Consider the following 27,828-nt stretch of genomic DNA (forward strand, 5'->3'; position numbering starts at 1 on the left):
GACATAAAACTCGAGCACTGCGTGGTGCTCGCTCGAGTATCGAGCACCATCGAGTATGCTACTACTGGAACAAGCATCAAGCTCCGACGAGTATGCTTGTTCATCTCTCTTACATAAAAATTCCAATAAAATAAACAGTGAAGATGCATTTGAAGTCTGCATGTGTATAATTTCCTAAGATCACTGTCTGTTCAAATGACAAAAAAAAGGGTGATTTTTTTTCCCCCCAAGTTCACAATGAAACACTACAGTAAGAAAATAAAACCCACCAGATCCAGTAGTGCTCTTGAAACTTTATTAAAAACAAAAAAGGTAATTTTACAAATGAGTTATAAACTACAGTAATTGTCACCTTTGTACAAAAGAATGGTTTTAAAATGTTTCCCATATTACACCAGGATTTAAACAAAAAAAAAAATCATAGAACATTACAAAAGGTTTAATTATAGTTGCGCTTTTAGTTATTGCCAGTGTTAAGAGTTTTAGGCACGGTTTATACATTCCCAGAGGTTTTAGGAAAAAAGTTAATGACTTGAAGAATACTGCCCAAAAATCAAAGTCAACAGAGGAATAAACTTGAAGGTCAGATCTGACAAAAAATTAGCAAAGTACAAAAATATTGATTTGAAAAACACTAAAAACGAAACCAAACACATCATCTACATTCCCGGTCATCAGCTCATCTCACAACTTACATAGACTAAATGCATGGTTAAGAGTAATCTTATAAAGAGGAGGGTCAACTTATTGGATGGCCACCCTACACTTACAACGGAGCCGCTCCGACCTCATTACACTCCAGAATACACAACCCCAGCACATAATATAATAGAGCCAAACTGCACCAGACAATTTATAACACAATATGTGAGAACCCGATTATATCCTAATAGATGGAAAAACATTGAGAACCTCCTCCACCGAAGTCACTTTACATGCAGTCACTATTAGACATGTAGACCTGTATTCCCCACACACCGCCCTGTCCAAATGACACCAGGGATTCCAATTACTCATCAAGGTGTCCAAGCACCTTTGTAGACATTACTGGAAAAAAACAATAAAACATGTTGTATAGAAGCATAACTAATAAAACCCTTTATAGTCCAACGCTGCTAAAATTTACTTAAACCTCATTAGTATGTTGGACGCATTGCTTGACAATACACTGCCTTATGAGGCATCACCTCTTGGCTACAGAAGATTACCTGTTACCTACATACAGGCTTGTCTGTCATGACAATACAATACAACTTATCCAGTCACTAACCTTTCAATGTCATAACAGGATACCTCCCTTTTTCCCTCCCTCCAGAAACCATTTCACTGTTGCCCAATGCTTGTGTCTGGCGTTACAGCGCAGTCCCATTCAAATAAATGGCGGCAATATAAAATACCAATGAACAGGGGGTATTAGAGTGGACCTGAAAATTCTAAAAATGGTGACAAAACCCTTAAAAATTAGGCATTTGTACAACTTCCTGATAGGTCTTGAATGCTCTGGCATTTGGTCAGGCATGTTAACACTTTGGTTAGGTTTTAAAAGGGGGTTGTCTCACAAGAAAAGGGTTTATAATTAGATCCAATTATTAAAATCCTTTAAAAAAAAGTTTCCATCCCCAGACATTCCAGGACTAATGTTAGAATGCCACCTCCACTTTGTGTTTACCTCTGCCATTATTGCATCAGCTCAATTTTGCATCTTTCTGCTCTGCTGGGTATGTGGAGGGATTTCTGGCTTGATGAGCTGCTGAGTCTTAGGTCGTCAGAAGAGACAGAGAACCAACGATAACAGGAGACAGGGTTAACAGAGGGGGGGGGGGGGGACCGAAAGACACCTCAGAGCATTTACTGAAGTTGACCAAAACAAACACTCCAATAAAAGGGGGGGGGGGAACCAAAAACAGAAACTGACACTATTGGAAAAACCTTAGTCCTTGAATATCTGGGGTGAGAAATATGGTTTTTAATAAGTAAATGCAAAAAAAGTATTTCTAGTTAAATCCAGCCTAATATTTTTCAGAGGACAACCCCTTAACATTCGGCTGCCATGACACTTACTTGCGTACATCGTATTAATACCGACAAGAATAAAAACTTTTCTAACCTTCTGATGGAATTTCATTGCTTTCCTAAACTAACTGCAAAGCAAAAATGAAACAAATATGAAGCCTCTTGACAGAAACAGAAAGCGGTCCTTTATTTACAACAGATATATGGGTCACAGAAATCATAGGTTTAAAAAATAAAACTTCTAGCAATTACATAGGTATCAAATGCTGGAAATAAAGTACAATGCATAAGACGTGATACTGGAAAAGGTGTGTGTGGGGGGGGGGGGGGACAAGTATTTAAAAAAAAAAAAAAAGTTGTGTGATATACGAATGACAACAGTTGATGATAATGCATAGCTCCTTACTAATCGACCTTGTTTCCTTACAAAGTAATCATTTATGGTCTAGCCACATGACGACGGATTAAGGCACAGTCATTAAGAAAAAAAAAACAAACAAAAAAACATCTCCATTAAATGCAACTGGCTTTCCAGCTGCAATCATCATTAGCCTTCGATCGAACACAACCTCCACTTCTGGAGTGAAGGCCAGATGCACACATTTCATATCTGCCGAGAATTCGATGAGAAACACGGCAGTATGAGATCTGTACGCTTTTACCTTATTCTTTAGGATGACCAGAAATACCCGGGGGGGTAAATTCACTATATAGTACGTTTCCATATGTGTAGGCTGCATGTATATATTTATATAAAACTATGTAGGTGGAAGCCCCAATCAAATACAGTTTCCATAAATGTATATTTACACAAGTCATTCTAACAAGAAAACAAAACTAAACAGACCTCTCCACTAACTTATGCAAAAGGTGTCAGAACGTGAGCAAACGGGGACACGGATAGATGGAACGGTTACGTTCATTGCGGTGTTTTAAAACATTCAGTGTCAGGAGCAAAACTCCCACCGCACAGACACTGCGTCAAATACCCAAAAGCAGCGAGCACTCTTCCATAATCCTCCAGTCAGAAAAAGTAGAAGCTTATATATTGCCAACACACGACCTATAAAATGCAAGTTAGAAGAATCTGGTTGCACAAGTTCACTACACTGGTGCATTACTGTCCATTGCATTTTATTGCTTCGTTGAAGTATTCAGTTCTAAATGGACCGTCCACCATCAGGGACTATAAAGTAGAATTTGCATATTAGCACCTGAATCTTGTGTTCAAGCCTTCAAATTCTTCATCCATCACTGATCAATCTGGGTAACTCCTTGCATACAGTTTGACCTCAAAAGACATCTGTCAGGAGGAAACTCCCTCCACCCCAAGACTGAAAAGTCTATTGCCCAATTGTATGAAGTTTGACGCTGAGTTGACAAGGGGTGGCTATAGCGGTCTCTCCCCGCATGAAGACCGACAGCTCTCTCCCTGCTTGTGCATAAAGAGCAGTCAACCTTCAATGCTGCAGGCAGGGAGAGGCTGGCGCAACCAGCCAGCCCCCAAGTTTCAGATTAGAACATACACAGGGGCAATGGGTTCATGCTGCTTGTAGTTTGTCTTCTGCAGCTTCTAGGTATCACTGTATATAGTAACCGCAGTCTAAATCTCAGTTGTGAAACTGGAATGATGGCTTGGTTTTCTGCCCTTATCTGTCCTGTACTGATTAGCTAATTTTTGACCACAAAAACTTTAGCTGATAAAAAAAAAAAAACACAAAAGAACAAACGGAGGGAAACCAAGCAGTTAGTCCAGCTTCACTGCCAGATCTCATATTGAGACTCAGGGCTGTGTCACATACAATATGTAGTGAACAGAGCCTATTGATTTCAATGGATTTGTTCACATGCACGTATTTTGTGCATCCATTTCGGCCACGCAGTACGCTTTATTTTCCCGTGTATCCAAGCACGAAAACAGCACATATTGAACCAACTTAACTGCCCATTTCAATGAGTGAGAGCATGCTTGCGTGTTTTTCAACATAACGCATACAGTAAAACACGCACTTGCGCGTAAAAATACAAAACACTGATTGCGCAAATGCACTTAGGTCCGTGTGACACTGGCTTCAGGGTTACTTTACACGGGACAACTGTCGCTCTTGTGCTTTCATAAAGGAGCGATAGTCGCTCTATGAATGGAGGCAGAACGCACGTAGAGCTCGTCCCGCTGCTTCGCCCATCTCCAGTCAAAGAAAAACTGCCTGTTTACACTGAGTGAGAGCCACTACTTTGCAACTTCTTGCTCAGTATGCTGTCGAATCCAGTGTTTACAAGAGACAACTATTGCTGAAAAACACTTATTCTTTGCATATAGTTGTACCATGTAAAGTCACCCTTAGGCCTCTCTCACAACAGTTGTTTTGACACTGAGTAGGTGCGTCAAAAAAGTGTATCTAAAAGAACCCATGGTTTCTTGTGGGTTCTTTCAGATGAAAGATTGTTTTTTGATTCCCATCAATGCCCCCCCTCTCCTCCCCTAAACAATAAAATAGTACATCAACCACAACGTGCTTGCGGCTGCTATTTGTTCACCCAATTTAATGCTCAAATAGAGTCTGAGAGTTAGGATAAATAAATAAAACGAGCCCTTAGAATGCAGTTACTATATACAATGATATGTAGAAGAATGCATTTAAGTGGGGGGTGGGGAAAAGATTCTCAAAAAGGTGTCTATAGTCTTTAATCATGTGCACCGATAGGCATTTCATCTTTTTCTGCAAACCTGACCAAAGCAATAGAGCAAGAGACTAGTTATACATGTAGCAGCAGGATCTCATCAAAGACCGCATGCCAGTTAAAAGACAGGCGATACTGCAGTAGCTGTTTGTGACCACCATAGGATAATTTTTCCTGCTCAATGGGAATGTCATGTTAGTGGAGAAAAGACTAGAGAAAACGTATACAGAATCCGACAAAATGCCTGAAATTCAATGTAAAATGCAATCTATTAGCAAAACAATTAAAATAAAAGTGTACTAACGAGATAAGGCTATGCAGAGTGACCACAGTAAATTTTGGTCTAAGCACTTGTTATAACATTACATTTTTTGGCATTTCTGTTTTTTTCAGGTTTTAATATTCTCTATATATATGCGCATTTTGTTAAAAATGTATTGCTTTGACAATAATTATAAAGGTTCAACGTTTACAGGTGTACCTTAGTTTTTCCTCTGTTTCTGAACATATAAGAAAATAGAAATATTTATTATATATATTTATAATAAAAAAGGAAGAATAGATAAGTCCTGGCAAACATCTTCACAACCTTCACCCAACAGAGTCAAGGGCTTTACAGTGGCTAGCTGCTGGCTCTCCTTCAGGTAATCAGAAGGTATTATTAACCTTTTTATCACATGGGTAAAGCTTAAATCCACTCTGCCAGAACCAGGTCAAGGTTTAATAACTGGAGATTTTCCATTTTAACACATACATGGTTACCTTCCTTCTAAAGAGAAGGCCCTGTAGATAATACAACGTTAATTAATGAGAATGGAGGGAGAAAAAAAAATAATGTGCTACAGAGCATGATTCTTCCACACAAAAGTGAGAAGATAAGTTGGCACAAACTTCCATGTCACAATAGATGTTTGACACTTTTGGACCCATCATTCCTTTACAGCCCAACTCCAATACCCAAATACATTTCCCCAATTATTTACAGTCCTGCCTGAACAAGGCCCTCAGAAGCCATTGCCACTGATATTGATTGACTGCAGGTCTGCCACTTGCATGACGTTTATGCCAAGACGGGCGATGTTTTCGGGAGTCATTGCCTCCATGGCTACCATATTGGTGGTGATGAGGGCCTGAGGGGTGGGAGTGGAGGCAGCACTTCCATCAGAGCCTGTCCCTGCTTCCATTGAAACTGTTGTCATGACTACTGGTCCCGCCTGCCCCTTCTTGTTTTGATGTGTCTTTATGTGCTTGGATAAGTGATCACTTCTCATAAAGCGTTTCGGACACTCAGGACACACGAATTTCTTCTCACCTAAAAAGAGCACATACAGGTTAACTTATCTTCTACAAGATCAATAGAATATGTTATCAGCTCACATAACTTGCAGTGGAGTATATTGAGTAGAATATTAAATGAACCTCTTCATACCAAGTCCAAACCCTGTGTAAATTTATTCCAAAAGGATGGAGATCCAAATACCATGCAGATTAGCATAGGGGTTGTTCACTTAGTCCCTTTGTGTAAAGGTCCATTTACACGGGACTATTATCGCTCAAAATTGAATTCAAATGAATGAAAATGAGCAAGAATTGTTCTGTGTAACACATAAAACAAACAAACAAAAAAAAACAAACAAACACTAGTCGCTCACCTTCCGTCCGAATAAAAAAAAAAAAAGAACAAAAAAAAAACACAGCTGGATCGCGGGCTTCTCGCTGTGAGCAACAAGCCCGCAATACAGCAGTGTTCTCTGACTACCTAAACGCTATCCACGATTGCCAAAGGCCTTTACCAGTGAAGTCAGCCCTCAGTCATTTAGTTGATGGTCGTCCCATCTAAATGGGACTTTAGTCAGATAAGGCCAAGTTCATATCTGCATCAGAGGCTCCTATGGGAGGACATAAAAATCTGACCAAGTACACTCACACTTGCGTTAGTGCTTTCAGTTATAATTTCATCTCTGTTCTGTTTTTGGAGCAAAGAAACTAAATTAATGCTTTTAACGTTCCCTCATTGTTTTCAATAGGTTAAACAAAAACAAAACAGGTTTCCATTTGCGTAGGATTGGTTTCTGATTATTAAACAGAACCAATAGCCCTCGTCCAGGTGCCTCAAGCATTCAGTTCTCTTGCAATGCCGATGCAATGACAATTCCTAATGAAATCAATGGGCCGCCCTGAGCCAGGAGCACCCGAGCAAAACAGTCTTTGTATGGACTCAACTATGGCTTACATAGGACGGTTCTGAACAGATGGAAGCCACCCCTTATGGGATATTTGAATTTGCTTACTAAAGCTAAAAGCCACCCAATGCAGGCTGCAGGCATCTGGAGTGTTTTAATTCAATGACTGCTTAAAGAGGAACTTTAATTGTAGCTTTCTGAGCTCCAAATTTCCTAACCCCCCCCCCCCCCTAAAAAAACCAAGACACAAACCATGTGGCTATACATTCTACAAAAATACAAGTTTTAAAATGTGTTTTAGGTCAGGCTCACACTGACGTATTTGCATTGTGTATTAGGTGCAAATACTACACAGTAAATGGCATCAATGAAAGTACACCGATTCATTATATGTTGTGCGTGCAAGAACAGAGCATGTTCTATTTAACCACGTATTATGTGTGCCAGAGGCCTATTCTCTATGGATGCATTCGAACTGCAGTGCATACGCAATTACATTCTGTATATGTGCTGCATTTTTTACGCATGTTGCTAGGAGACATACGTAAGGAGGAATAAAAATAAATAAATAAAAAATTGAAGAAACCTAAAAGGGCATGACAGCGCATATAAAATACGCTGTAAATGCTAGCAAAGACGCAACAATACGTTGGTTAAACGCTGCTATTTTTACACAGCGTTTTATCATAGTCGTGTGAGCCTGGCCTTATATACAATAACAGCCTTAACAGTAATTACTATTGAAAAAAAATATATATATATAAACCAGTCATACAATGCACAGCTTTGGCAACGTAGCATTTTCTTTCCCACAGACGTGCAAGGAGCCCCAACAGTCTCCAAACAGTAATCACGTGATATGATTTTGTAATAGTCTCAACTAATAGAAGCCCAAATAGGGAGTGAAAAGTATGGCCCCCCTGCACACGGGCGGAAATTCTGCGGCGGTATTTCCCGCAAAATTTCTGCCCGTGGAAACCGCCATAGGATTGCATTAAAAAACGCAATCCTAGGCAGACGGCCGTGATTTGTCCGCGTGAAATCACAAGCGGAAAACAAATCGCGGCATGTTCTATTTCTGTGTGGGTCTCGCAGAGGCCCCACACAGCAATGTCACTCTCAGGCCGCCGGCTCCGCTCTGCGCCAGCTGGCCAACACATTAGAGAGCCGGAGCCGCGGAAGAAGGTGAGACCTGCACTGGTCCCTGCAGGGGCACAGGTCGGGATCCAACCAGGTAGTTTGCAGGCGGCCTTCACGTTCGGTCCATACTTGTCACTACGAGTGTGACTGGCAATACTTAATACACAACTCACCAGTGTGGGTACGTTTGTGCCTCTGTAGCTCATCACTACGGGTGAAACGTTTTCCGCAAAACACCCAAGTGCAGACAAAAGGCCTTTCTCCTGTATGCCAGCGTAAGTGAGCCCTCAGGTGGGATGTCTTCCCATAAACCTTGCCACAGCCTGAAATATGACAGATGTGCTGCTTTTTCTTCCCTGGATCACTTGAACTCCTGAGAATAAAGAAAGTTGATTGAAGATGTTTGAAGTTAAAACTAGGTTATTTTGTGGTTTTATTAGTACAATGCATATTTCAATCAAAACCTACAAATTCTGTATTCTCAGGGATTTCTTACAGATTTTTACTTTCTTGCTACAGATCCACGCTTTGATATAGGCCAGTCAATGGGCAAAATTCATGTAGTGGTTTCAGGACATGGATTCTGTATTAAGTGACATGTCATTTTTCTGCACACGGATTTCAAGTCTGCATGCAGAAACATCTGCTCCACCTACAGACATTCCCTTTAAAACCAATACGGTACTTCAGATGTAGATTTTATAGTGGCTATGAAGCAGAAGCCAAGCAGGATTGTCTGGGACTTTGAGGATTTTTGCTTTTAAGGACCCATCCACAGGGCAGATGATCAGCAGAGTTCTACCACTCAGGATGATCAGACGATTTCTGTCACAGCTGTCAGTATAGACGGCTCAGGAAGCAGATCGCGCTGTCCATACTGCAGCAGCCCCATTTGGTAGTGCAGACGCAAATTACATTAAATAGTTCATCCCGAGAATAGGTCAATAAAATATTTTTTTTGAAGGCCCAGACAACTCCTTTAACCCTTTCCAAGCCAATGTTGGACCTCACCCATTACAGATTTCCCTGCGTAGCTCTCATATTGGGCAAAGTCTAACACAGGTTTCTAATACGAAGAAGATGTAATATACATATCATCCCACGTTTAATTTTCAAAAAATTGCTAATAAAATCATTATGACATCATTTTTATGTGCTTGTTGAATAATTCCAAGGCATCCACAACGCACTTTCCTACCCAAAAATAAATAAGAGCTAGGGAGTGTGCAGGTGGCAGGGAAATTGGATTGAAAAAAGGTTAAGACCTAATTTGCCGATGATCCATGGATTTAAAAATGGTCGCCGTGTAATGCTTGCTTTCTGTATTTCTTGTGGGGAAAAAACGGGTCAGTGTTGAGGGGCAGATGGCAAGGCATCATCTTTACTATACAGCACTGAGCTGCCTTATTTGCAATTCATACCTTCCTTCGCTGTCTTTACAGTAAGGACAAGTACAAGCCTCTCTACGCATCCTCCGTCCAGGTTGGGGTTGAGGATCTGGGCTTGTTTCACCTTCTTCCATGGCAGAATGATCCTCATGTAAACCGTCAGCACCAGCTGCATGAATGCTTAAGTGGCCGGTTCCATCTCCTGCGGAGAGAAATAATGTTATCTGCATGCTGCCCAGAAAAAGGTCAATGCCACACTCATTTTAAACATGCCCTAGTTTGTTACAGGACCCTCTTTAGCCCCATTTACACACAAAGAGGATCGTTCAAAAGATAGGACGATTGACCGTTTAATGATCATTTTGCATAAGCTACTAATGGGCCCTAATGCCCATGTCAGTGCTCCCACGTCAGCTAATAGATAGGCTCACCGCGGAGAATCGTGGCAAAGCGCAGCATGCCACGATTTAAATAGTTAGCCTATGGAAAGCTTTTCATAGCGTGATCCGCGGGCGCAGATCACGCTATGACTATTGCCCATGGACAGGCAGTCTTAGCAGTCAGTGTACTAGCAGTCTACCAGCATATGACTCATTATACATGTTAGTATATTTATAAGCAGTTAATGCCGTTATTTATTAATGCTATGAGTCCGGTAGCTGCAAGCAAATCCGTATTATGCAATGCAGTTTAAATATACAAAACTAGTTAAACCAGTGCTGCTGCTACAAGACGCAAGGATCTGTAAGAAGAAAAGACACATTTGCATGTACCAATGCATCGCTATAGCCAGATAGCTGCAAGACACTGGAAAGGATCACTAAATAGCAAGTGGTTTTCTTTAACTACTGGAGACATGCTGCTGGAGAGGGCAATTTAAAGGCTCATTTACACGCAAAGAATCTTTCAAACGATTGAAAGTTCCAGTGATCATTTTGCATAAAGTGCTAATGGGCACTAATGCCCATTAGCACTTCATTGCATGTAAATGAGCCTCATGGACCTATCCTGATAGGTCATTAATAAAAATTGCCTGGAAACCCCTTTAAGTATTTTGTGGAATCTGAGTTTAGTCTTTTGCCTGGTCCTTTATTGAGGTGCATAATGCATCATCCTGCACAGGCTACACAAAGCTCAAGCTTGTAAAAGTGAAAACTGGCGTTATGTGCAGTTTGCTTAACCCTGTGTGGCCAGAAATAACATTTCCGTGTGGCACATACACCAGTCCGGAGCTCACTCAAATTTTCCCACACTTAAATGCATTTAATTTGAGGCAAATCATTTTTGCAGTCGGTTTAGCTAAAAATTTAGCAGTTTGTCTTCTACAGCTTTTACATCATTGCATATATATATATATATATATATAAATATATATATATATATATATATATATATATATATATATATATATATATATATATATATATATATATATATATAAAATTCCAGGTCGAGTGTCAACATAAGTCTTCAGTGAAGCTGGACCAACAGTGTGATTACCCTCTGTTCTCCTGAAAGTAATCAGTTAATTTATGACCATAACAATGCTAAACTTTTGTTAGGGTAATAATTAGCTGATAAGAATGTTCAGGACAGAAGAGGTAAGGACTGACCACCAAGCCCTCAGTCCAGCTTCACTGACGGGTCTCTTGAAACTCAGGCCAGGCTCATATGTGCAGACCAGATTCTGCATGCGGGAGGCCAGTAGCGGATTCTCTAACGTGGATGACCACAGCAGCTCACCGCCAGTTAGTAGTTTTTTCTTCTTCCTATGTTTGCATTTCCCACATCATTGCTTAGCAATGATGCGAGTTCCCGCTGCCCATACGCAATGTACCCGCAGCCCATACGCAGGTCAGACGGTCTCCATTGACTACAACGAAGGCTCTCTGTGACAAATTAAGAGTATGCTGCGATTTTGCTACCGTTTGCGGAATATGCAATTCATATCCATGAGTGTGAACAAAAAAGCGCAAGTACATGCTTTTTAATGCTTGCGTTTTAGTTGCAGACTCATCGCATGGACGCCGATCACAGATTCTGCAATTGAACTCTACCTGTGTGAGCCTCGCCTCAGTCTTCAGTTTGCCATATAAAGGGGCATGCAGAAGACAAATTGGGTTTGTTAAAAAAAAAAAAAAATCTTCACTATTGGACAGCCTCCAAAATACCCCCCCCCCCCTTTTTTTTTTAAACCTTACAAAAATTGCCCAAAAAGGTGTCCATGGCCTTTAAGCAGCCTGTCCAAGAGATTTCTCTTAGTCGCATTGGTTACATGTCCAAGCTAGAAAAGGCCAATAATCACTTCTGTCCATCAGCCAATTATTACAAATCAAATACAAATGTGTAAGAGACTTACCAGCTGCATTAGTTATAGTCAGTGGAACCCCTTGAAGCTGGTGTACTTGTATTCCAGAGGCTCCTAAGGCACCTAGGTTGATGGTCTGAAGGCCCGACATTGATGAAAGTTGAGCAGCATTCACGGTCACTGTACCAGCTTGCATATTGGCATTGCCTGCCTGCCCCAGCGATACACCTTGCATGGGAGCAAGAGTGATTGTCTGAGCTTGAGGATTTTGAACCTGAAGGTTTTGCAACTGGATCGTTTGCCAAGTAACCTGCCCGTTGGGGCCCATTGTAGGAGTGCGGATTATGATTGGACCAGTGTTGGGCAGAGTTTGAAACTGAAGATTCTGTAGAGCATCTTGGGAGATGGCTTGTGCACTGAAGGTTTGGCCAGTAAGCTGTGCAGCTTGTAATGTCTGGATAGTCTGTCCACCTTGAACAATCTGTGGTTGAATGAGAATCTGTTGATGCTGAGTTTGGTCGCCATCTTTTTGTTGGCCCTGTTGAACAGAGTCTGTCACCAAGCTGAGCTGACCAGTGGATCTCTGAGAACTCTGAACTTGGACGTTGGTCCCAGGTGTGCTACTTCCACTGGTACAGTTCAAGAGGTTCATACCGCTAGCAGTGGTGCTGGTGGAAAAGGTATTGGCATTGGTAAAAAAGGTGTTTGCCTGAGAGGTGGCCAGCTGAGAAGAACTAACGCATGAAGTAACAGGCTGAGAGTTATCCTGAGTGCTCAGTGTCACTGACTGAGATGTGGGCGTCAGAGAAGCTGCGTTCACAGGGAGAAGGGTGATATTGCCATTAAGCGCAACTGGAACATTGGCCAAGTACTGGGTCTGTCCTGAAAGGACATTGTTGGCTAGACCAACCCCCTGAATAGGGACAGCTTGCTGAAGAAGGTTGGGCATGGCAGCAAGTATGTTTCCTGCACCAGTGCGATTGGTAGTAATTATTTGTTGATTTGTAGCTGGGATAATCTGCAGCTGTCCAGAGGCATCTTGCTGGACATTGACCTGAGGAGCAGTGGTAAACTGCAGCTGTTGCCCATCCACTGTCTGGAACTGGGGTATAACTTGATACTGAATATTAGGCATTACACCTTGCAGACTGGCTAGGACCTGCTGATTCTGTACATTCGGGGCCGCTGCAACTACATACTGTCCAGGGGCTATTGGACGGTTCTTTGAAGAGTTATCTCCTCCAGATTGGTCCTTGGTTTGAGCCGTCGATATGATCTGCCAGCCGTTGGCTGTCTGTGCTATTTGGGCAGTGCTCAAATCCAGTTCTGTTGCACCCTGCTGCTGGCCGGCACCATTTCCATTTTCAGGAGGCTCAATCCTACTACATGTAGCAGCCAATAAAGCCAACGGAGAAGGCTGGGAGTCCTATCAAGAGTTATAAGAAAGAGAAATTTAAAAAAAGTCAGCCAAATGTGAAACAAACAGCTTCATAAGTGTAAAAAAGTTCTGATAAGAATGCTCTGGGCAAGGGGTAGAGGGGGAGGGGGATGGTTACTTTGGGATATCCATGCATCACAGTAGCAAGCACACTCTAAGGGTCTAGCAGATAGCAGGAATTAGCTTTATACTGGTAGGTACTCACTGCAGACCAACTATCAAAAATAAAGATTTCCCAGACATCAATCAGAACGAATCCAAAAATTCTGGACCAATCCAACAGCTGTCGCATGGACTTTCTCCAACTTTTCAAATCACAAAGACAATAATCAAGAGAACAAACCAGCAACCAGGCAACTGAGCCCACACAGAGTGACAACTGCAGCATAAAGAACTCCAATATAACAATTCTTCAGATAAAGTTGAAGAGTGCGCAAGTGCAGAAGAGTGGAAAGCATCCCCATGCTCAGACAGCATCGAGCATCAATGCCGCAGCGCTTACATACAGCCTCAGCTTATAGCCACAGGGATTACACAGGCTTTCTAGAACTAAAATGACAAAATAAAACCAATAGTCTGTCGTACATTTAATAACTATTTGAAACACCTTGTCACCAACTTGCCCTCCTATAGGGACACCACGGGCGTTTTAGGGAGATTGGACGGGATTTGTATGGAGCCGGAGATGTTCTAGTATCAGCTGACATTGAGTCATTATACACTGATACAAGACATCATGAGGGGCTGCAGGCAGTCCGCTCCTTTCTGGGGACCACCAGATGGGACAGCAGCAATTTATGTGCTTTTATTACACAACTTCGGAGGTTTATTTTAAAGCACAATCATTTTACCTTCGAAAGATTATTTCTCTCTCTTCGGAAGCAGGGGACTGCTATGGGGGCATCTGGGAAGGGGAGATTTTTCATGGCGAGGGTGCACAAGCCACGGACTATGTATTGGTAGCGTTATATGGATGATGTTTTTTTTGTATACAGACTTCGATCACCTCATTACTACACGCTGCTTCTTTTCATGCTTATTTCACAATTAGTGCTGTCCAAGCTGGCAAATTCCTCTGGATGAGTCAGATCGGTTCATCAGAAGTAAAGTTTGAACAGCAGGCAACAGATTTTGGAGATGGTTTTTTGCAATGAGGATATAGTCTGAGATCTCTACAATTTCTTTGTTTTGCTTCCTAGCAACATGCGTATAAAACTCTGCACATATGCAATGTAATGGAGTATGTGCAATGTTTTTGTGCGCAGAGAACACTGGGGCTCCATCACACGATAAAATAGAACATGGTGTTCTTTTTTTATGCATTATACACGATCAATATACGCAAGTATGAGCGGATCAATGAAAAATCAAGGTACTTTCATAGATTCCATTCACCACATATTATGGGCGTGTACACGGCGAACTTAATACACACAGAAATTACGCTCGTGTGAGCCCGGCCTGTCGGAGAAAAAAGGAATGGCAAAAACAAACAATATTGTTTATTATTTTGAGATATATATTTATATTCTTTTTTCACCTCTTCTCTCACATGTTTGCACTTTGTGCATCTTAATGAACTTCATCCTCATATTTCATCTCACTTATTGCACTTGTTTGGTAGCATCTTCCTTGGTGAATTTCCCGCATACCCCTTCTTATATTATTGATATGGGTTATATTATACAGTGTTTAAATTGGGGATAAATTCGCCGTTTATCACACCGCACACGTCACCCTGCTCCGACCAGAGTATAGCTTGCACTTTTACTTGCGAATTCCTACTCATGCACCACCTTGTCTCCAGCACCAGCTTCCTACCATATGTTCATTGGGAGGGGTATAACAGGAGGTGTGGGAGTGTAACCCCTTGAGAAAGGAAACAAACACGGCAGGGTGTCTCCTGGTGCCATTGGTTGGTACTTTTCTACTATATGGTTTTTGACTCAACTTGCACTTAGCTTACTTTACCTGTGTGTAGTATTTTTCACTTATGTATTAGTTCTACTAGTCGGAGTCCTTGAGACCAATATATCTGTTAGGCTACCTTCACACGGACAAGCGTGAAATGAGGGTGAGAAACTCTGCCCGATATTGCACATTTTACCTGCGGATGCGGGACGCTTTTCAAGCAAAACCACCTATCACTTCGGACTAAGCTGACCTGGACCATAAGAATACAACTTGGTCCATCAACTTTTCAGCGGATACCTGCATTTGGTTATGTTCATTTGTGCCACAATGTGCAGAAAATTGGTCTAAACCAGCCTCACCCTCTGAGACAGGAAAGTAGAAAAGGCAGATATAAGGTGGTGAAACTGTAAAGTTTGAAGGAAAGTCGCAAAAAGGGAAGCCCACCAGGACACAGCTGTCTTTCTTCAGCATGCTTAAGAGTTTGTTCACACCTTGGAACTCTGTGTACATCTCTCATTGATCGCTATGGTAAAGCACATGCACACAGCCTTCTGGATGGCGCCATACTGTACACGCACACCGATATCTCGGGGGGACAGTGCTGGGACGACACATCAGGTGAATATAAAACTCCGTTCCCTCACCTAAAGTAGTTAAAGGGGCTCAGAAATGCTGAAAAGTTCCCTTAAAAGTCAGCCTGCAAATCTGGGAAGGATGTAACACCATCTCCTGAGTAGATGAGCTGCCACAATCCACCGTGTGCCCAATTTACCTCATGGAATAATAGTCAGGAAAGTCTCTGCAGGACCACATGAGTGATAGAAAAAAACTCAAAGTGTAGTAGAGACCTGTGTCTTAATATCATAGAAGAGTTGGAAAGGACCTCAGGTCAAACCCCCTGCTCAGTGCAGAATTTACTAAATCATCCCAGACAGATGTTTGTCTAGCCTTTGTTTAAACACTTCCATTGAAGGAGAACTCGCCACCTCCTGAGGTAACCTGTCCCACTCATTGATCACCCTCATCATCAGAAAGTTTTTTCTAATATCTAATTTGTGTCTCCTCCCTTTCAGTTTCAGAACATAGGAGGTTTCAACAGATTACCACGTGTATATTAGGCCGCACAATAGTAAATGCAATGGGTGGAAATATTTTTGATTAAATAGGGAAATTACAAGCGTTTTAAACCCCTTCACAGTCAGCGTTGCTCCATCTGGCATTGGTGGCTAGTAAATACATTTTGACCTCCATCTAAAAGTGTTTAGCGGAGACACAAGCTCGCTTCATATATATTAGATACCTACCCCTCTCCCCATCTATATCTCATCTTGACCAAGCTTAAGTGTGAGGCAAAGAGAACCTGCACCCAGAAGTGAAGTCCAGCAGGCAGCAAGCATTGCCAAAGCTCCAGCTGCGTGGCAGCAGGGACGTTCCAGGTTAACCCCTTACAAGACACGTCATCAGAAAATCACATATTTTCTATATTTAACTAATCCAAAACTCGGAGCGGAGCCCCTTCACTAGGATCGCTACCAGTCAGCACAATATGTTTTCACAATATGAACTAGTTTTTCCCCCACATTAAAATTTGTAAACCTGCTTAATTTTTGTCTTGTGTTCTTAAAGGAGATGTCCCGAGGCAGCAAGTGGGTCTATACACTTCTGTATGGCCATAATAATGCACTTTGTAATGTACATTGTGCATTAATTATGAGCCATACAGAAGTTATAAAAAGTTTTTTACTTACCTGCTCCGTTGCTGGCGTCCTCGTCTCCATGGTGCCGACTAATTTTTGGCCTCCGATGGCCAAATTAGCCGCGCTTGCGCAGTCCGGGTCTTCTGCAGTCTTCTATGGGGCTCCGTGTAGCTCCGTGTAGCTCCGCCCCGTCACGTGCCGATTCCAGCCAATCAGGAGGCTGGAATCGGCAGTGGACCGCACAGAAGAGCTGCGGTCCACGGAGGAAGAGGCCATCTTCAGCGGTGAGTAGAGAAGTCACCGGAGCGCGGGGATTAAGGTAAGCGCTCCGGTGAGCTTTCTTTACCTCCCTGCATCGGGGTTGTCTCGCGCCGAACGGGGGGGGGGGGTTGAAAAAAAAAAAACCCGTTTCGGCGCGGGACAACCCCTTTAAGGCCAAATGCCCACGGACGGATTATCGCTGTGGAAATTGCGGTCAGACACCCACCGCGATTTTCGCAGCAATGTCCGTCCATAGACATGCTGTGTAAAACGGTTCTCCAATGGCCACAAGCAGAAATCAGCTGCGATTTTCCACTCGCGGGAGGAGAATCTCAGCATGTTCTAATTTGTGCAGAACACCACACAGGCGGCTTCCATTACAGCGAATGGAAGCCGTCCGTCTCGCGATACTCCACGCTGTGGGCACAGCAGAAGTGTCGCAGAAATCCACGTCATACTCTGCACTGCGTGCCGGCCGACACTCGCGGCAGATCCGGACAGGTGAGCATGGGATCTCTGGGGGGGGGGGGGCGCGGGGTCCGATTCCGTTGTAAGATTTTACAAGTGGAATCCAACCCGGACGTGAGCAAGAGCCCTTAGGTGTCGTTTTGAGTTTCCAATGTACCATTAGAAAAAAAAAATCCTGAGATTCTGCAGTTCTCACACTGGCCACTAGGATTCAAAAGTCGGTCAGCTCCATTATATGGTACGGATTACATAGTACCATTGAAAAATACAACTCGTTCTGCAAAAACACAAGCCCTCAACTATGCTAAAAAAAAAAATGTTTAAATTAAAAAAAAAAAAAACACAAAAAACTTATTCATCAAAGTGAGGAGAAAAATAGGGGATGGGGTGAAGATAAGGCCTGCATCCTTAGGCCGAAAAAAGAAAACAAAACGCACAAGATTTGTGCATTGCGATGCACGAATATGAACCGTATTCCATTGAACAGGGCTATATACACAAGGGATTTTTTCCCCCCACATCGCTGTTCAGGGGAAAAAAATCTCATCTTTGGGCGGTCCCTCAGAACGGATTGCCCATCGTTTTCAATGGGGTTCAAAAACACGTGGCACAGCATGCGATGTACACGCCATGTGATGTTTCCCAGGATTGCAAGTGTACTCGAGTGGTGGGAGGTGTTTGACACAAAAACTCACATCTGCGGGAACCTCACACGTTGGATAGATATTGGGTTTCATGGCATCAGTCGTGTATTTTTTTTTTGTTATTCTGTAAATTCTGCTAGATTGCAGGAGCTTTAATCCTGTGCCATATATTTATTATTGGTCATGATTAAAGCACCATATATTTATGGCACTTGGTCCTTAAAGGGGTTGTCCCGCGCCGAAACGGGTTTTTTTTTTTTTTCAACCCCCCCCCCCCGTTCGGCGCGAGACAACCCCGATGCAGGGAGGTAAAGAAAGCTCACCGGAGCGCTTACCTGAATCCCCGCGCTCCGGTGACTTCTCTACTCACCGCTGAAGATGGCCTCTTCCTCCGTGGACCGCAGCTCTTCTGTGCGGTCCACTGCCGATTCCAGCCTCCTGATTGGCTGGAATCGGCACGTGACGGGGCGGAGCTACACGGAGCTACACGGAGCCCCATAGAAGACTGCAGAAGACCCGGACTGCGCAAGCGCGGCTAATTTGGCCATCGGAGGGCGAAAATTAGTCGGCACCATGGAGACGAGGACGCCAGCAACGGAACAGGTAAGTATAAAACTTTTTATAACTTCTGCATGGCTCATAATTAATGCACAATGTACATTACAAAGTGCATTATTATGGCCATGCAGAAGTGTACAGACCCACTTGCTGCCTCGGGACAACCCCTTTAATAGACTAAGTTCATGAAAGCCAGTAATTTCAGCAGAACTAACTAATGTGTATGGCGGTTGTCTTGACTATCCTCCGATGTTAGTGCAAAATCTGACATGTTGATTTCAGAAGGCCCGATACTATAAGATGCCAGGTGTCTTGCAGCTACTTATTCCCCACTAACCAATAAAAACACACACTCCGGCAAGTCATCTAACGCCGCCTGCAGACGAGCGGAAATCCCGCCGCGGGATTTCCGCCGCTGAAAGTTTGCATAGGAGTGCATTAAAATATGCACTCCTATGCAGACGGCCGCGGTTTGGCCGCGCGAAATCTCGCGCGGCAAACAAACCGCGGCATGTTCTAATTTTCTGCGGGGCACGCACTCACCCACCCGGCCGCCGGCTCCGGGCTGCGCATGCGCCGGCTGCGCGGCAGCCGGCACATGAAAGAGCCGGGGCCGCCAGGCGCGGGTGAGTACGCGCTCGGGTCGGATCGCGCGGCGAGAATTCTCACTGCCGGATCCGACCCGCTCGTCTGCAGGCGGCCTAAAGCGTATGGACTTTATTCCTTAAAGGGGTTGTCTCGCGAAAACAAGTGGGGGTCAGCACTTCTGTATGGCCATATTAAAGGGGTTGTCTCGCGGCAGCAAGTGGGGTTATACACTTCTGTATGGCCATATTAATGCACTTTGTAATATACATCGTGCATTAAATATGAGCCATACAGAAGTTATTCACTTACCTGCTCCGTTGCTGGCGTCCCCGTCACCATGGTGCCGTCTAACTTCAGTGTCTTCTTGCTTTTTTAGACGCGCTTGCGCAGATGGATCTTCTCCCTTCGGCTGGTCTCGGAAGCATCGGTGTTTTGGCTCCGCCCCTTGTACGCATCATCGCGTAGCTCCGCCCCATGGCGTGTGCCGTTCCAGCCTCCTGATTGGCTGGAATCGGCACGTGACGGGGGCGGAGCTACGCGATGACGCGTACAAGGGGGCGGAGCCAAAACACCGATGCTTCCGAGACCACCCGAAGGGAGAAGATCCATCTGCGCAAGCGCGTCTAAAAAAGCAAGACGACACTGAAGTTAGACGGCACCATGGTGACGGGGACGCCAGCAACGGAGCAGGTAAGTGAATAACTTCTGTATGGCTCATATTTAATGCACGATGTATATTACAAAGTGCATTAATATGGCCATACAGAAGTGTATAACCCCACTTGCTGCTGCGAGACAACCCCTTTAATGCACTTTGTAATATACATCGTGCATTAAATATGAGCCATACAGAAGTTATTCACTTACCATCCCTGCGCTGGCGTCCCCGTCTCCATGGCTCCGTCTAACTTCAGCGGCTAATCGCCTGATTAGACGCGCTTGCGCAGAAGGGTCTTCTGCCTTCGGGTCTGCCCGGCAGCAGCGGCGTTCTGGCTCCGCCCCCTTCTACGTGTCACCGCGTAGCTCCGCCCCATCACGTGTGCCGATTCCAGCCTCCTGATTGGCTGGAATCGGCACACATGACGGGGCGGAGCTACGCGATGACGCATAGAAGGGGGCGGAGCCAGAACGCCGCTGCTGCCGAACCGAGCCGAAGGAAGAAAGCGCGTCTAATCGGGCGATTAGACGCTGAAGTTAGACGGAGCCATGGAGACGGGGACGCCAGTGCAGGGAAGGTAAGTGAATAACTTCTGTATGGCTCATATTTAATGGACGATGTATATTACAAAGTGCATTAATATGGCCATACAGAAGTGTATAACCCCACTTGCTTTCGCGAGACAACCCCTTTAAAGTATGACTATTACCACACTAGCTGTAACAGTTCTGCCAGACACAAAGAGGGACCCAAAATGCCAGTATGCACCTAGTCTATCACAGTATATCAGCATGGGCCCATTGTATGTAATTATCTAGCATAACATCTTTTCTCAGCCAAATGTACCCTCCTACATGCATGAGGCAAGTGAGAGCGCCCTCTAGAGCAGGGGTGCATAGATCACCCAGGAGCCGCAGTGTTAGCCTATGCAAAATCTTTTATTGTTCGATAAAAACCTGATCCACACAATAAGGCCGGTCTCTCACGGGTGATCTGGATTCCGCATGCTGGAGCCCGCAGCGGAATCCGTGTCTGACCTCCGCTAGCAACCCTGCGCACCTTTGCCTTTTGTATTGCGGATGACTGAATGCGTGCCACTGTTCATGCGCAGTGCAGTTTGTTTTTTTTTATGTATGTTTTTCCCATGCCGTAGTTAGGTAATGACGTGGGTACCCGCGATTCCACACAAAAAATAGAACATGCTGACATTTTAAATCAGCTCGCGGAAATCCGGTTGTGTGAGACCACTGTAGAGGTGGTGTGTGTGTTATTTTATTGCTCACGCTACCAGCTGATAACTTAGCCTGGGTTCAAACAGGACGGAATCCCGCAGTTTGGCCGCAGCAAAAACTGCGAGATTTCCGCCGGGAGAACCGCCGCGGCTTTGAAGCGGCCCAGCCGCTCGCTCTTTCCCTACGGCCGGCGCTCCCATAGAGGAGAGCGCGGCCGCAGCGGAACGAAAAAAAAGAATGGACATGCTGCATATTCTGAAAGCCGGACTTACAGCAGTGGATTGGCCGTGCCGTGTGGACGAGATTTCTGAGAAATCTCGTCCACATGGCTGGCTAATCCCGAGATTAGCAGCCGTGGGCGGATTTGCCGCGGCGAAATTCCGCGCGGCAAATTCGCCCTGTGTGAACCCAGCCTTACAATTTTCCCACTAATCCTCACAACAGCGTGACATTTCCTGTCCTGTAATATCATTTCGCATGATCACGGGCAGGATTACAATGACAGGGAACACCTATATTATAAACAGCGCTGTGAAGTGGAAGGCAGTTCTGGGTGGAGACAATAAAAGTATTACAGCTCCACTACATAAAAATACTGGAAATAACATATCAATATCCATCTGCTGTTACCGGTATACTAGAGGAAAGAACATGGTTAGGACAGGACCTCCAAGACAAAAGTGGCATATACACAGGCACACCATAGTGGCTCTAGTGCAAAACCACAAGACTGCTTCACAGCACCCTATAAGCGCCACGAAACCCCAAATAAAAGACAACCGATTTGATCAAAATGTGAGCCAGAAACCACAAATGAATAAATATGGCAGTAATACATCTCAATAGTCATGTATCTGGTGTAGGCATGTCTCTTGGAACTCATCAGGTGCTGCCATGCTGTATATATATTTACCATTTTACTACAGTCAACTACTAATTATGATACACGAGCCAGTTATGGAGTCCAAGTGATGAGAAATAGAGGAGTCACAGCCAGAATTAGGCCAGGGTCACACGAGCATCATATATTACACGTGCGGGGTCAGTGCACATAATACCCGATGAATGGACACAATGAAAGTACATTGATTTTCATTAATCCATACACACTCCGGTATATTTATTGTATATAATCTACACGAAAACAAACGGAAAAAAAACGTAGCACGTTCTATTTATCACATATTACACACGATAGAACACCCCCCCCCCCCCCCCCACAGGAACCAAGAAGCCAGTGCATGAGAGCGTGCGTGAAATACACTGTCATGCACAGGCATAAGCGATCACAAACTGCGATCCGCAGCTCTACATGCCAGTAAACGCTGCAATATTTATGCAGTGTTTTACCATACGGTCACGTGAAGCCGGCTTTGGAAGTTTACCTTGCAGACTTCACAGCTGGAGGCATAGAAGACCTCCGTCATTTACAATAGGTGATCACAGCTAACCTACTCCATCCCTGCACACCTCAAGGGCTATAGAGTCTGTCTGATGCAATCTGGTAGAAATGAACCAACTGTAGCTTAAATAAAAAAAAAAAATTGATATTATAAATATGATAGAATTGACTGCATAATGTGTTTAACATTTTCCTAGGTTCCTATGAAGGAAAATATGCAACTATCCTGTAAACATACATTGTATTCATCTAATTTCCTATTCATCAACATTGGTAACTAAGAATTGGAACATAGGATGTGGCTTAATTTATCATAATGTGGATGAAAAGCCTGATCTTACTATTTTAACACAGTAAATTAATCACCTAAACATAAGTCATATGAAGAAGTCTGAATCAGGAGTTAGGAGTCCGGGAAAACTGAGAAGTTGGAGGTTTGGCTAATGAACTCCAGAGCCCTGTCCACAACACCTTCCCACAGAACTGAATAAGGCCCCCTGCACATGGGCGGAATTTCCGCCCGTGGAAGCTGCCATAGGATTGCGTCAGAAGACGCAATCCCAGGCAGCCGGCCGCGATTTGTCTGCTTGAAATCATGTCCTATTTCTGTGCGGGTCTTGCAGAGGCCCGCACAGAAATGTCACTCCTGGGCTGCTGGCTCTGCTCTGGCACGTCAGAGAGCCGGAAACGCGGGAGCAGGCGAGACCAGCACTGGTGCCTGCAGGGACAGGGGGTCGGGTTTCGCTGCGAGAATTCTCGCAGTGGGATCTGACCCGGCCGTCTGCAGGCGGCCTAAGGGTACTTTTACCAGGCCCAACTATCCTCAAATTTTATAACTAGTCAACCTGTATAAACACGGAACCCGACAGGGTACTGAGCAAGAAATCGCTAGTCACGGTGTCAGCTCACTGAACGGTAGCAACTACTGAGCGACTTCTTGCTTAGTGTAAACAGTCGTTAATCTACAAGTGACTGCCTGCTCAGTGAATGGAGGTGGGCAGCCGGAAGAGATGTCTAGTGCGCTCTGCCTCCATACGCTAAACCATTATAGCAATGCGGCTTCTGCATAACAAATCTTTGAACTGCAGATCAGGCAAGATGGCGGACCCATCATAAAAAAAAAAAAAAAAAAATCCTACTAAGACGGCTAAAAACTAAGCCGCTTATTTCTCCCAGTGATACCCGCTCACTTTCCTCCGGCTGCATGGAAAATTAAAGCGAAACCGCGTCATACAGATGTCCGTTTTCTCCCCTGCAACCTCCAATATGGCCCGTAGGTCCGGTATCTACATGCCCAGGCATCACAATCACAGAGACTACAAATGGTGAGCAGGATTCTCAAGAGCCACAGATGGAGATCTAAGGCACAGGAGAGGCTACAAACTGTACCGTCCAGCAGCACGCGTGTCACAGGCAGCACACAGAACTGCAGCCCATGTTAGGGGATGACAGATGATCGGATGCCATTTGTCTCATCTAGAACAAACAGGAAGCAGGTTCAAGGTGCTTCAGTGCCAAGTGTTGTAAGCACAGGACTAGGCAGTCAGATTCATGCTTGTTACCCTTTATATTAGCCTCTAATTTAGTATTCAGAAAGCTAAAATGGGTGGTGGTGGCATCAGACATCGGAGCGCCCCCTGAAGTATCACAGCAGGAGTGAAGCGGTCAGTTGTCCTATGTGAAGGTATCCTGTAGTACAGTTCTGAGACAATGAGGGTCCTACCTATCCCACCCAGACAAGCTGACCTCTGTATACATATGCCAATAGGGCAAGTGGTCACTGTATGCCAGCGGTGACTGTCTGCTGTGTGCCTAGCACAAGACATTCATCAAGGCTCTTGTGTGCATTAGGTACATGCAGTGCCAGCCTTGCCTTATAGCCTGCAGATCCTAAGGTAGGTGTGCACACACATTGCAGTGAACAAAGTGACATTACCAATTGGTTGCGACTTACTCAGTAGTGATTTATACAACGCCCGGCCAAACTACTGGAAGATGATTAACATAGCACCCCAGAAGATTTAGCCTGACATTTGGGGAACAGCATTGTTTCAGAAGAAAGCTTATACTCCACGACTAACGAGCCTTATACACAGGCCAAGAATCTCACAATTCTTGTCTGCGTGAAGGATTGAGCTGGTGACATCACCAGGTCACTCGGGCAGCCTGTTTAGACTGGTGCAGTCCTCGTTTGCATCTGTGATAGGAGATTCTGTCGCCCCCTGCAGACAGTTTCAGGATTAATGCAACAGCCCTGAAGTTAACTAGTTTCAGACAGCATAACCCGTAAGAGATCTGAGATCACATGACCATCTGAGTAGAAAAATAAGCCAGGAGTTTCAGATAGAAAGGAATAAATAACTAAGGCTAATCTGACATGGCCGGATTTGTATTGTAGATTATGCAATCGCCCGTCACACAGACGATCTGCGATAAAACGCAGGCATTTGAAAGACATATCCTTTTATTTTTCTTCATTCACACTTGTGGATACGAACTGCTTATTATGCAAGCGGAAGAAATATTGCAGCATGCTCTAATGTGCCGCCGGATCCATGCGGACGACCTCCATTGAAGTCAATAGAGGCGTCCGACCCGCAGCCCATGCGCAATTGACATTGCATGTGCGCTGTGGTTACCCACGTCGCAGGAAATACAATGAAAGGGAAAAAACCTGCACGGCGCATGACCACCTGCGAGCCTCAGCAATACAGTTTAATGAGGTATGCGGGGTCACTGGCCGGGCTCACAGCCGCAATCCGACCAGGTCGTGTGAGCCCGGCCTAACTGAGATAACACTAGCTCTCATATATACTAGGGGGAAAAAGCTACACCATGAAGAAATTGGAGAAAAACACCAGAGTGGCCCTTTAAAGCCTCCCGCACACAAGCAGGTTAAACCTGCCGCGCTCCCTCACACAGAATACTCTATTTGCCATCTGATTATTTAGCAATCTTCTAATGAAATCAGGCAAAGCGGCGGTGGCCAGAAGTGTGACGACAAGCAAAAATGTGCAACATCCTGAAGGTTCTAACATAGAACGTTCTGAAATAGAAGATTATGCGGCCGGTCACATGACTCCCCAGCCATATAATAAGTCATTCACGTCAAAAGACGGCTCGGTAAATATACCGGCCGTTGGTCAACAAGGAACCATCTCACATGTCAGCGAGCTCAGAATAAACCAGTCCATTCACGGGGCATGTAAAGACAGCACGAACTTCATTACGCTATAGGGTGGCGCTATACAGATTATAGAAGCAAATCACATCCAAAACATGCTCATTAACCCATTCACAGCCAGGGGACATCCATCCGCATTCTGCCAGCATGTAAACAAACCAGCATGTCAGGAGCAGCAGAGAACTGGAGGGACAGCAGCAGGGCAGGAGGATGGGTTCCTGGAGCCAGCCCCAAGTGGGCAGTCGAGAGTAAAAGGGGTGGGTGGGTTGGCAAGCAAAGGGTGGGAGCCGCAGAGCAGAGACAAACCAACCCCCCGCACCCTCCTCCTGGCACTGAGTGTGAACGAGAGGGGGGATGGGCTGCTGCTGCCAGGGTGGGCGCACATACCTGCCCCTTCTGGACATATCCGCCTCCTCCCGCCCGGCTCTCTGACTTGCCCGCATTGATGTCCTCGGCCGTCGGCTCCTGATCTGCGGGGCAGAGAAGCGGCATCAGTCAGTACAACATCAGCACATCCTGAACTGCGTATTACTAAACATGGCGGGCAGGACGGGGACACGGACATAACTTCCGGGACGGGGCGGGGGACACCGGGCTCAGCCATGATGCTAGCGGCCACCGGAGGTTACGGAGGGGTCAGAGCAGGTGAGGGGGCAACTATATCCTTCCACCCCACCCACCCAGGGGGACAGCGAAAAGGGCGGGAGAGGTGGAGAGACGGGAGGGAGGGGATCCTCGCCACCACCACCTCCGAGTGTGGGCCAAGGAAAAAGGGGGCGAGGTAGCGGAGGGCCGGTGAGGGCGGATATCACTACTGCTACACAACTCCCTCCGGTAACACCGGCCTCACCCTCCTCTCAGGACCGGCCTACAGCGCCGACCTCTCCGCTCTTCTATGACCCCTCCTCTCCTGTTAGTAAACCTCCCCTCCGTTCTACGCTACTCTAGAGGCCGCCGCCATTACTTACCGCTCATCTTGTCTGGAGGTGGACGCAGGCACTTAGACACAAACCTCGGCTGACGATAGCAACCTAACCTGCCTGCCGCGCGGCGGAGACGGAGAGCAGGCGGGGCTACAGGCGGAGATCGACAGGCAGCCTGACCACTCCCGCTGAGGGGAGGCTCCACCCGCCCAATGGGGTGGCGCGGTGGGCGGGTAAAGGGGCATGATTGACAGGGGGAACTGACCAATGATGGATCGTGCTGCTCCGCCCACGAACTGGTTGGGGGGAGGGAGAAGAAGGAATGTGGTTTGGGCGGGAAGAAGGGCGTAGCTCTCTTCCTTTTCTCCCTGCTGAGTTCCCCAAAGTAAAAAAAAACCATGACTGACGTGGCTTGTGGGCAATAAAGACGCGATGAGGGGAGGGAGGAGAGGGAAGCAGCGCGTTATAATGATCCGTGACTGAAAACTAGCACAAGTTTAGGCGCCATTTCGAATTCAAAGGTCGTCATAGGCTTCTTAGCGACCATTTTTACTTTAGTGACCTTATTAATGCCCCTTAGCTGGACTCGTTACATAATATGGCCCATAGTGTGTTGTGAGGTGATTATTTGGGCTTACACCGCAGTGCTGCACGGATTTTACCTCAGAAAAGGCTAAATAAGCAATGTTTACCTCATAGGTGAGCGGTAGGGCCACACAGGACAAAATGGCTGATGATCTGGGCAGGCAGAATATACAATGCAGCTGCGCTCTACTGGCGGTTCTTTAAAGGCTCCTTCACGCGACCGCGTTGGTTTTGCGTGCAGCATATGCTGTACCAACCTGCCGTGTGCAATAAAGATGGCGGCATATTTTATCTTGGTGCACATATGCCGAGATAGTGCATGGTAATTGGTGTCCCGCAGTAAACACGCAATGTCGTCGCTGCATGACTGTCACATAGAGGCGGTGCAGCAAATTACATTCGCGTGTAGTGGGCCTAACACGGGCTGCGTTCTTGCCCAACGTAATGAATGCTGACTGAAGATTGTAGCGATTGGCGCTCGTTTACTTTTCCTTCATATGACCCACAAATTGGTTTATGGCGATGAACAATCGTAAATTAGTTCGTCCCCATAAGGGCCGCC

General features: G+C 45.1%; 1 protein-coding gene across 2 annotated transcripts; it reads right to left on the reverse strand.

Moving 5' to 3' along the window:
* Positions 1–281: 281 nt before the first annotated feature.
* On the reverse strand, positions 282–26,841 carry LOC136583401 (transcription factor Sp1-like). Of its 2 annotated transcripts, XM_066584242.1 has the most exons (6): positions 26,727–26,841; positions 26,146–26,228; positions 11,766–13,140; positions 9,440–9,608; positions 8,192–8,391; positions 282–6,007 (listed from the first exon to the last, which is right to left on the reverse strand). In XM_066584242.1, exons 1-6 carry the CDS (start codon positions 26,731–26,733, stop codon positions 5,700–5,702), a joined length of 2,142 nt encoding a protein of 713 aa, XP_066440339.1. In that variant the 5' UTR covers positions 26,734–26,841; the 3' UTR covers positions 282–5,699. The 2 variants fall into 2 exon arrangements, with proteins under 2 accessions (XP_066440339.1, XP_066440338.1); XM_066584241.1 differs by lacking the exon at positions 26,727–26,841 and having other exon boundaries at positions 26,146–26,509.
* Positions 26,842–27,828: the final 987 nt, after the last annotated feature.

The sequence above is a fragment of the Eleutherodactylus coqui genome, chromosome 1 (assembly GCF_035609145.1).
Source record: "Eleutherodactylus coqui strain aEleCoq1 chromosome 1, aEleCoq1.hap1, whole genome shotgun sequence".
Taxonomy (NCBI): Eukaryota; Metazoa; Chordata; class Amphibia; order Anura; family Eleutherodactylidae; genus Eleutherodactylus; species Eleutherodactylus coqui.

Excerpts from the sequence above, each read along its gene's own strand:
- LOC136583401 (XM_066584241.1), bottom strand. The coding sequence starts at position 26,250 with ATGCCGCTTCTCTGCCCCGCAGATCAGGAGCCGACGGCCGAGGACATC. Across the intron at positions 8,392-9,439 it reads TGTAAAGACAGCGAAGGAAG|GAGTTCAAGTGATCCAGGGA; the intron begins GTATGAATTGCA and ends CTTTATTCTCAG. Across the intron at positions 6,008-8,191 it reads GCACAAACGTACCCACACTG|GTGAGAAGAAATTCGTGTGT; the intron begins GTGAGTTGTGTA and ends TGCTCTTTTTAG.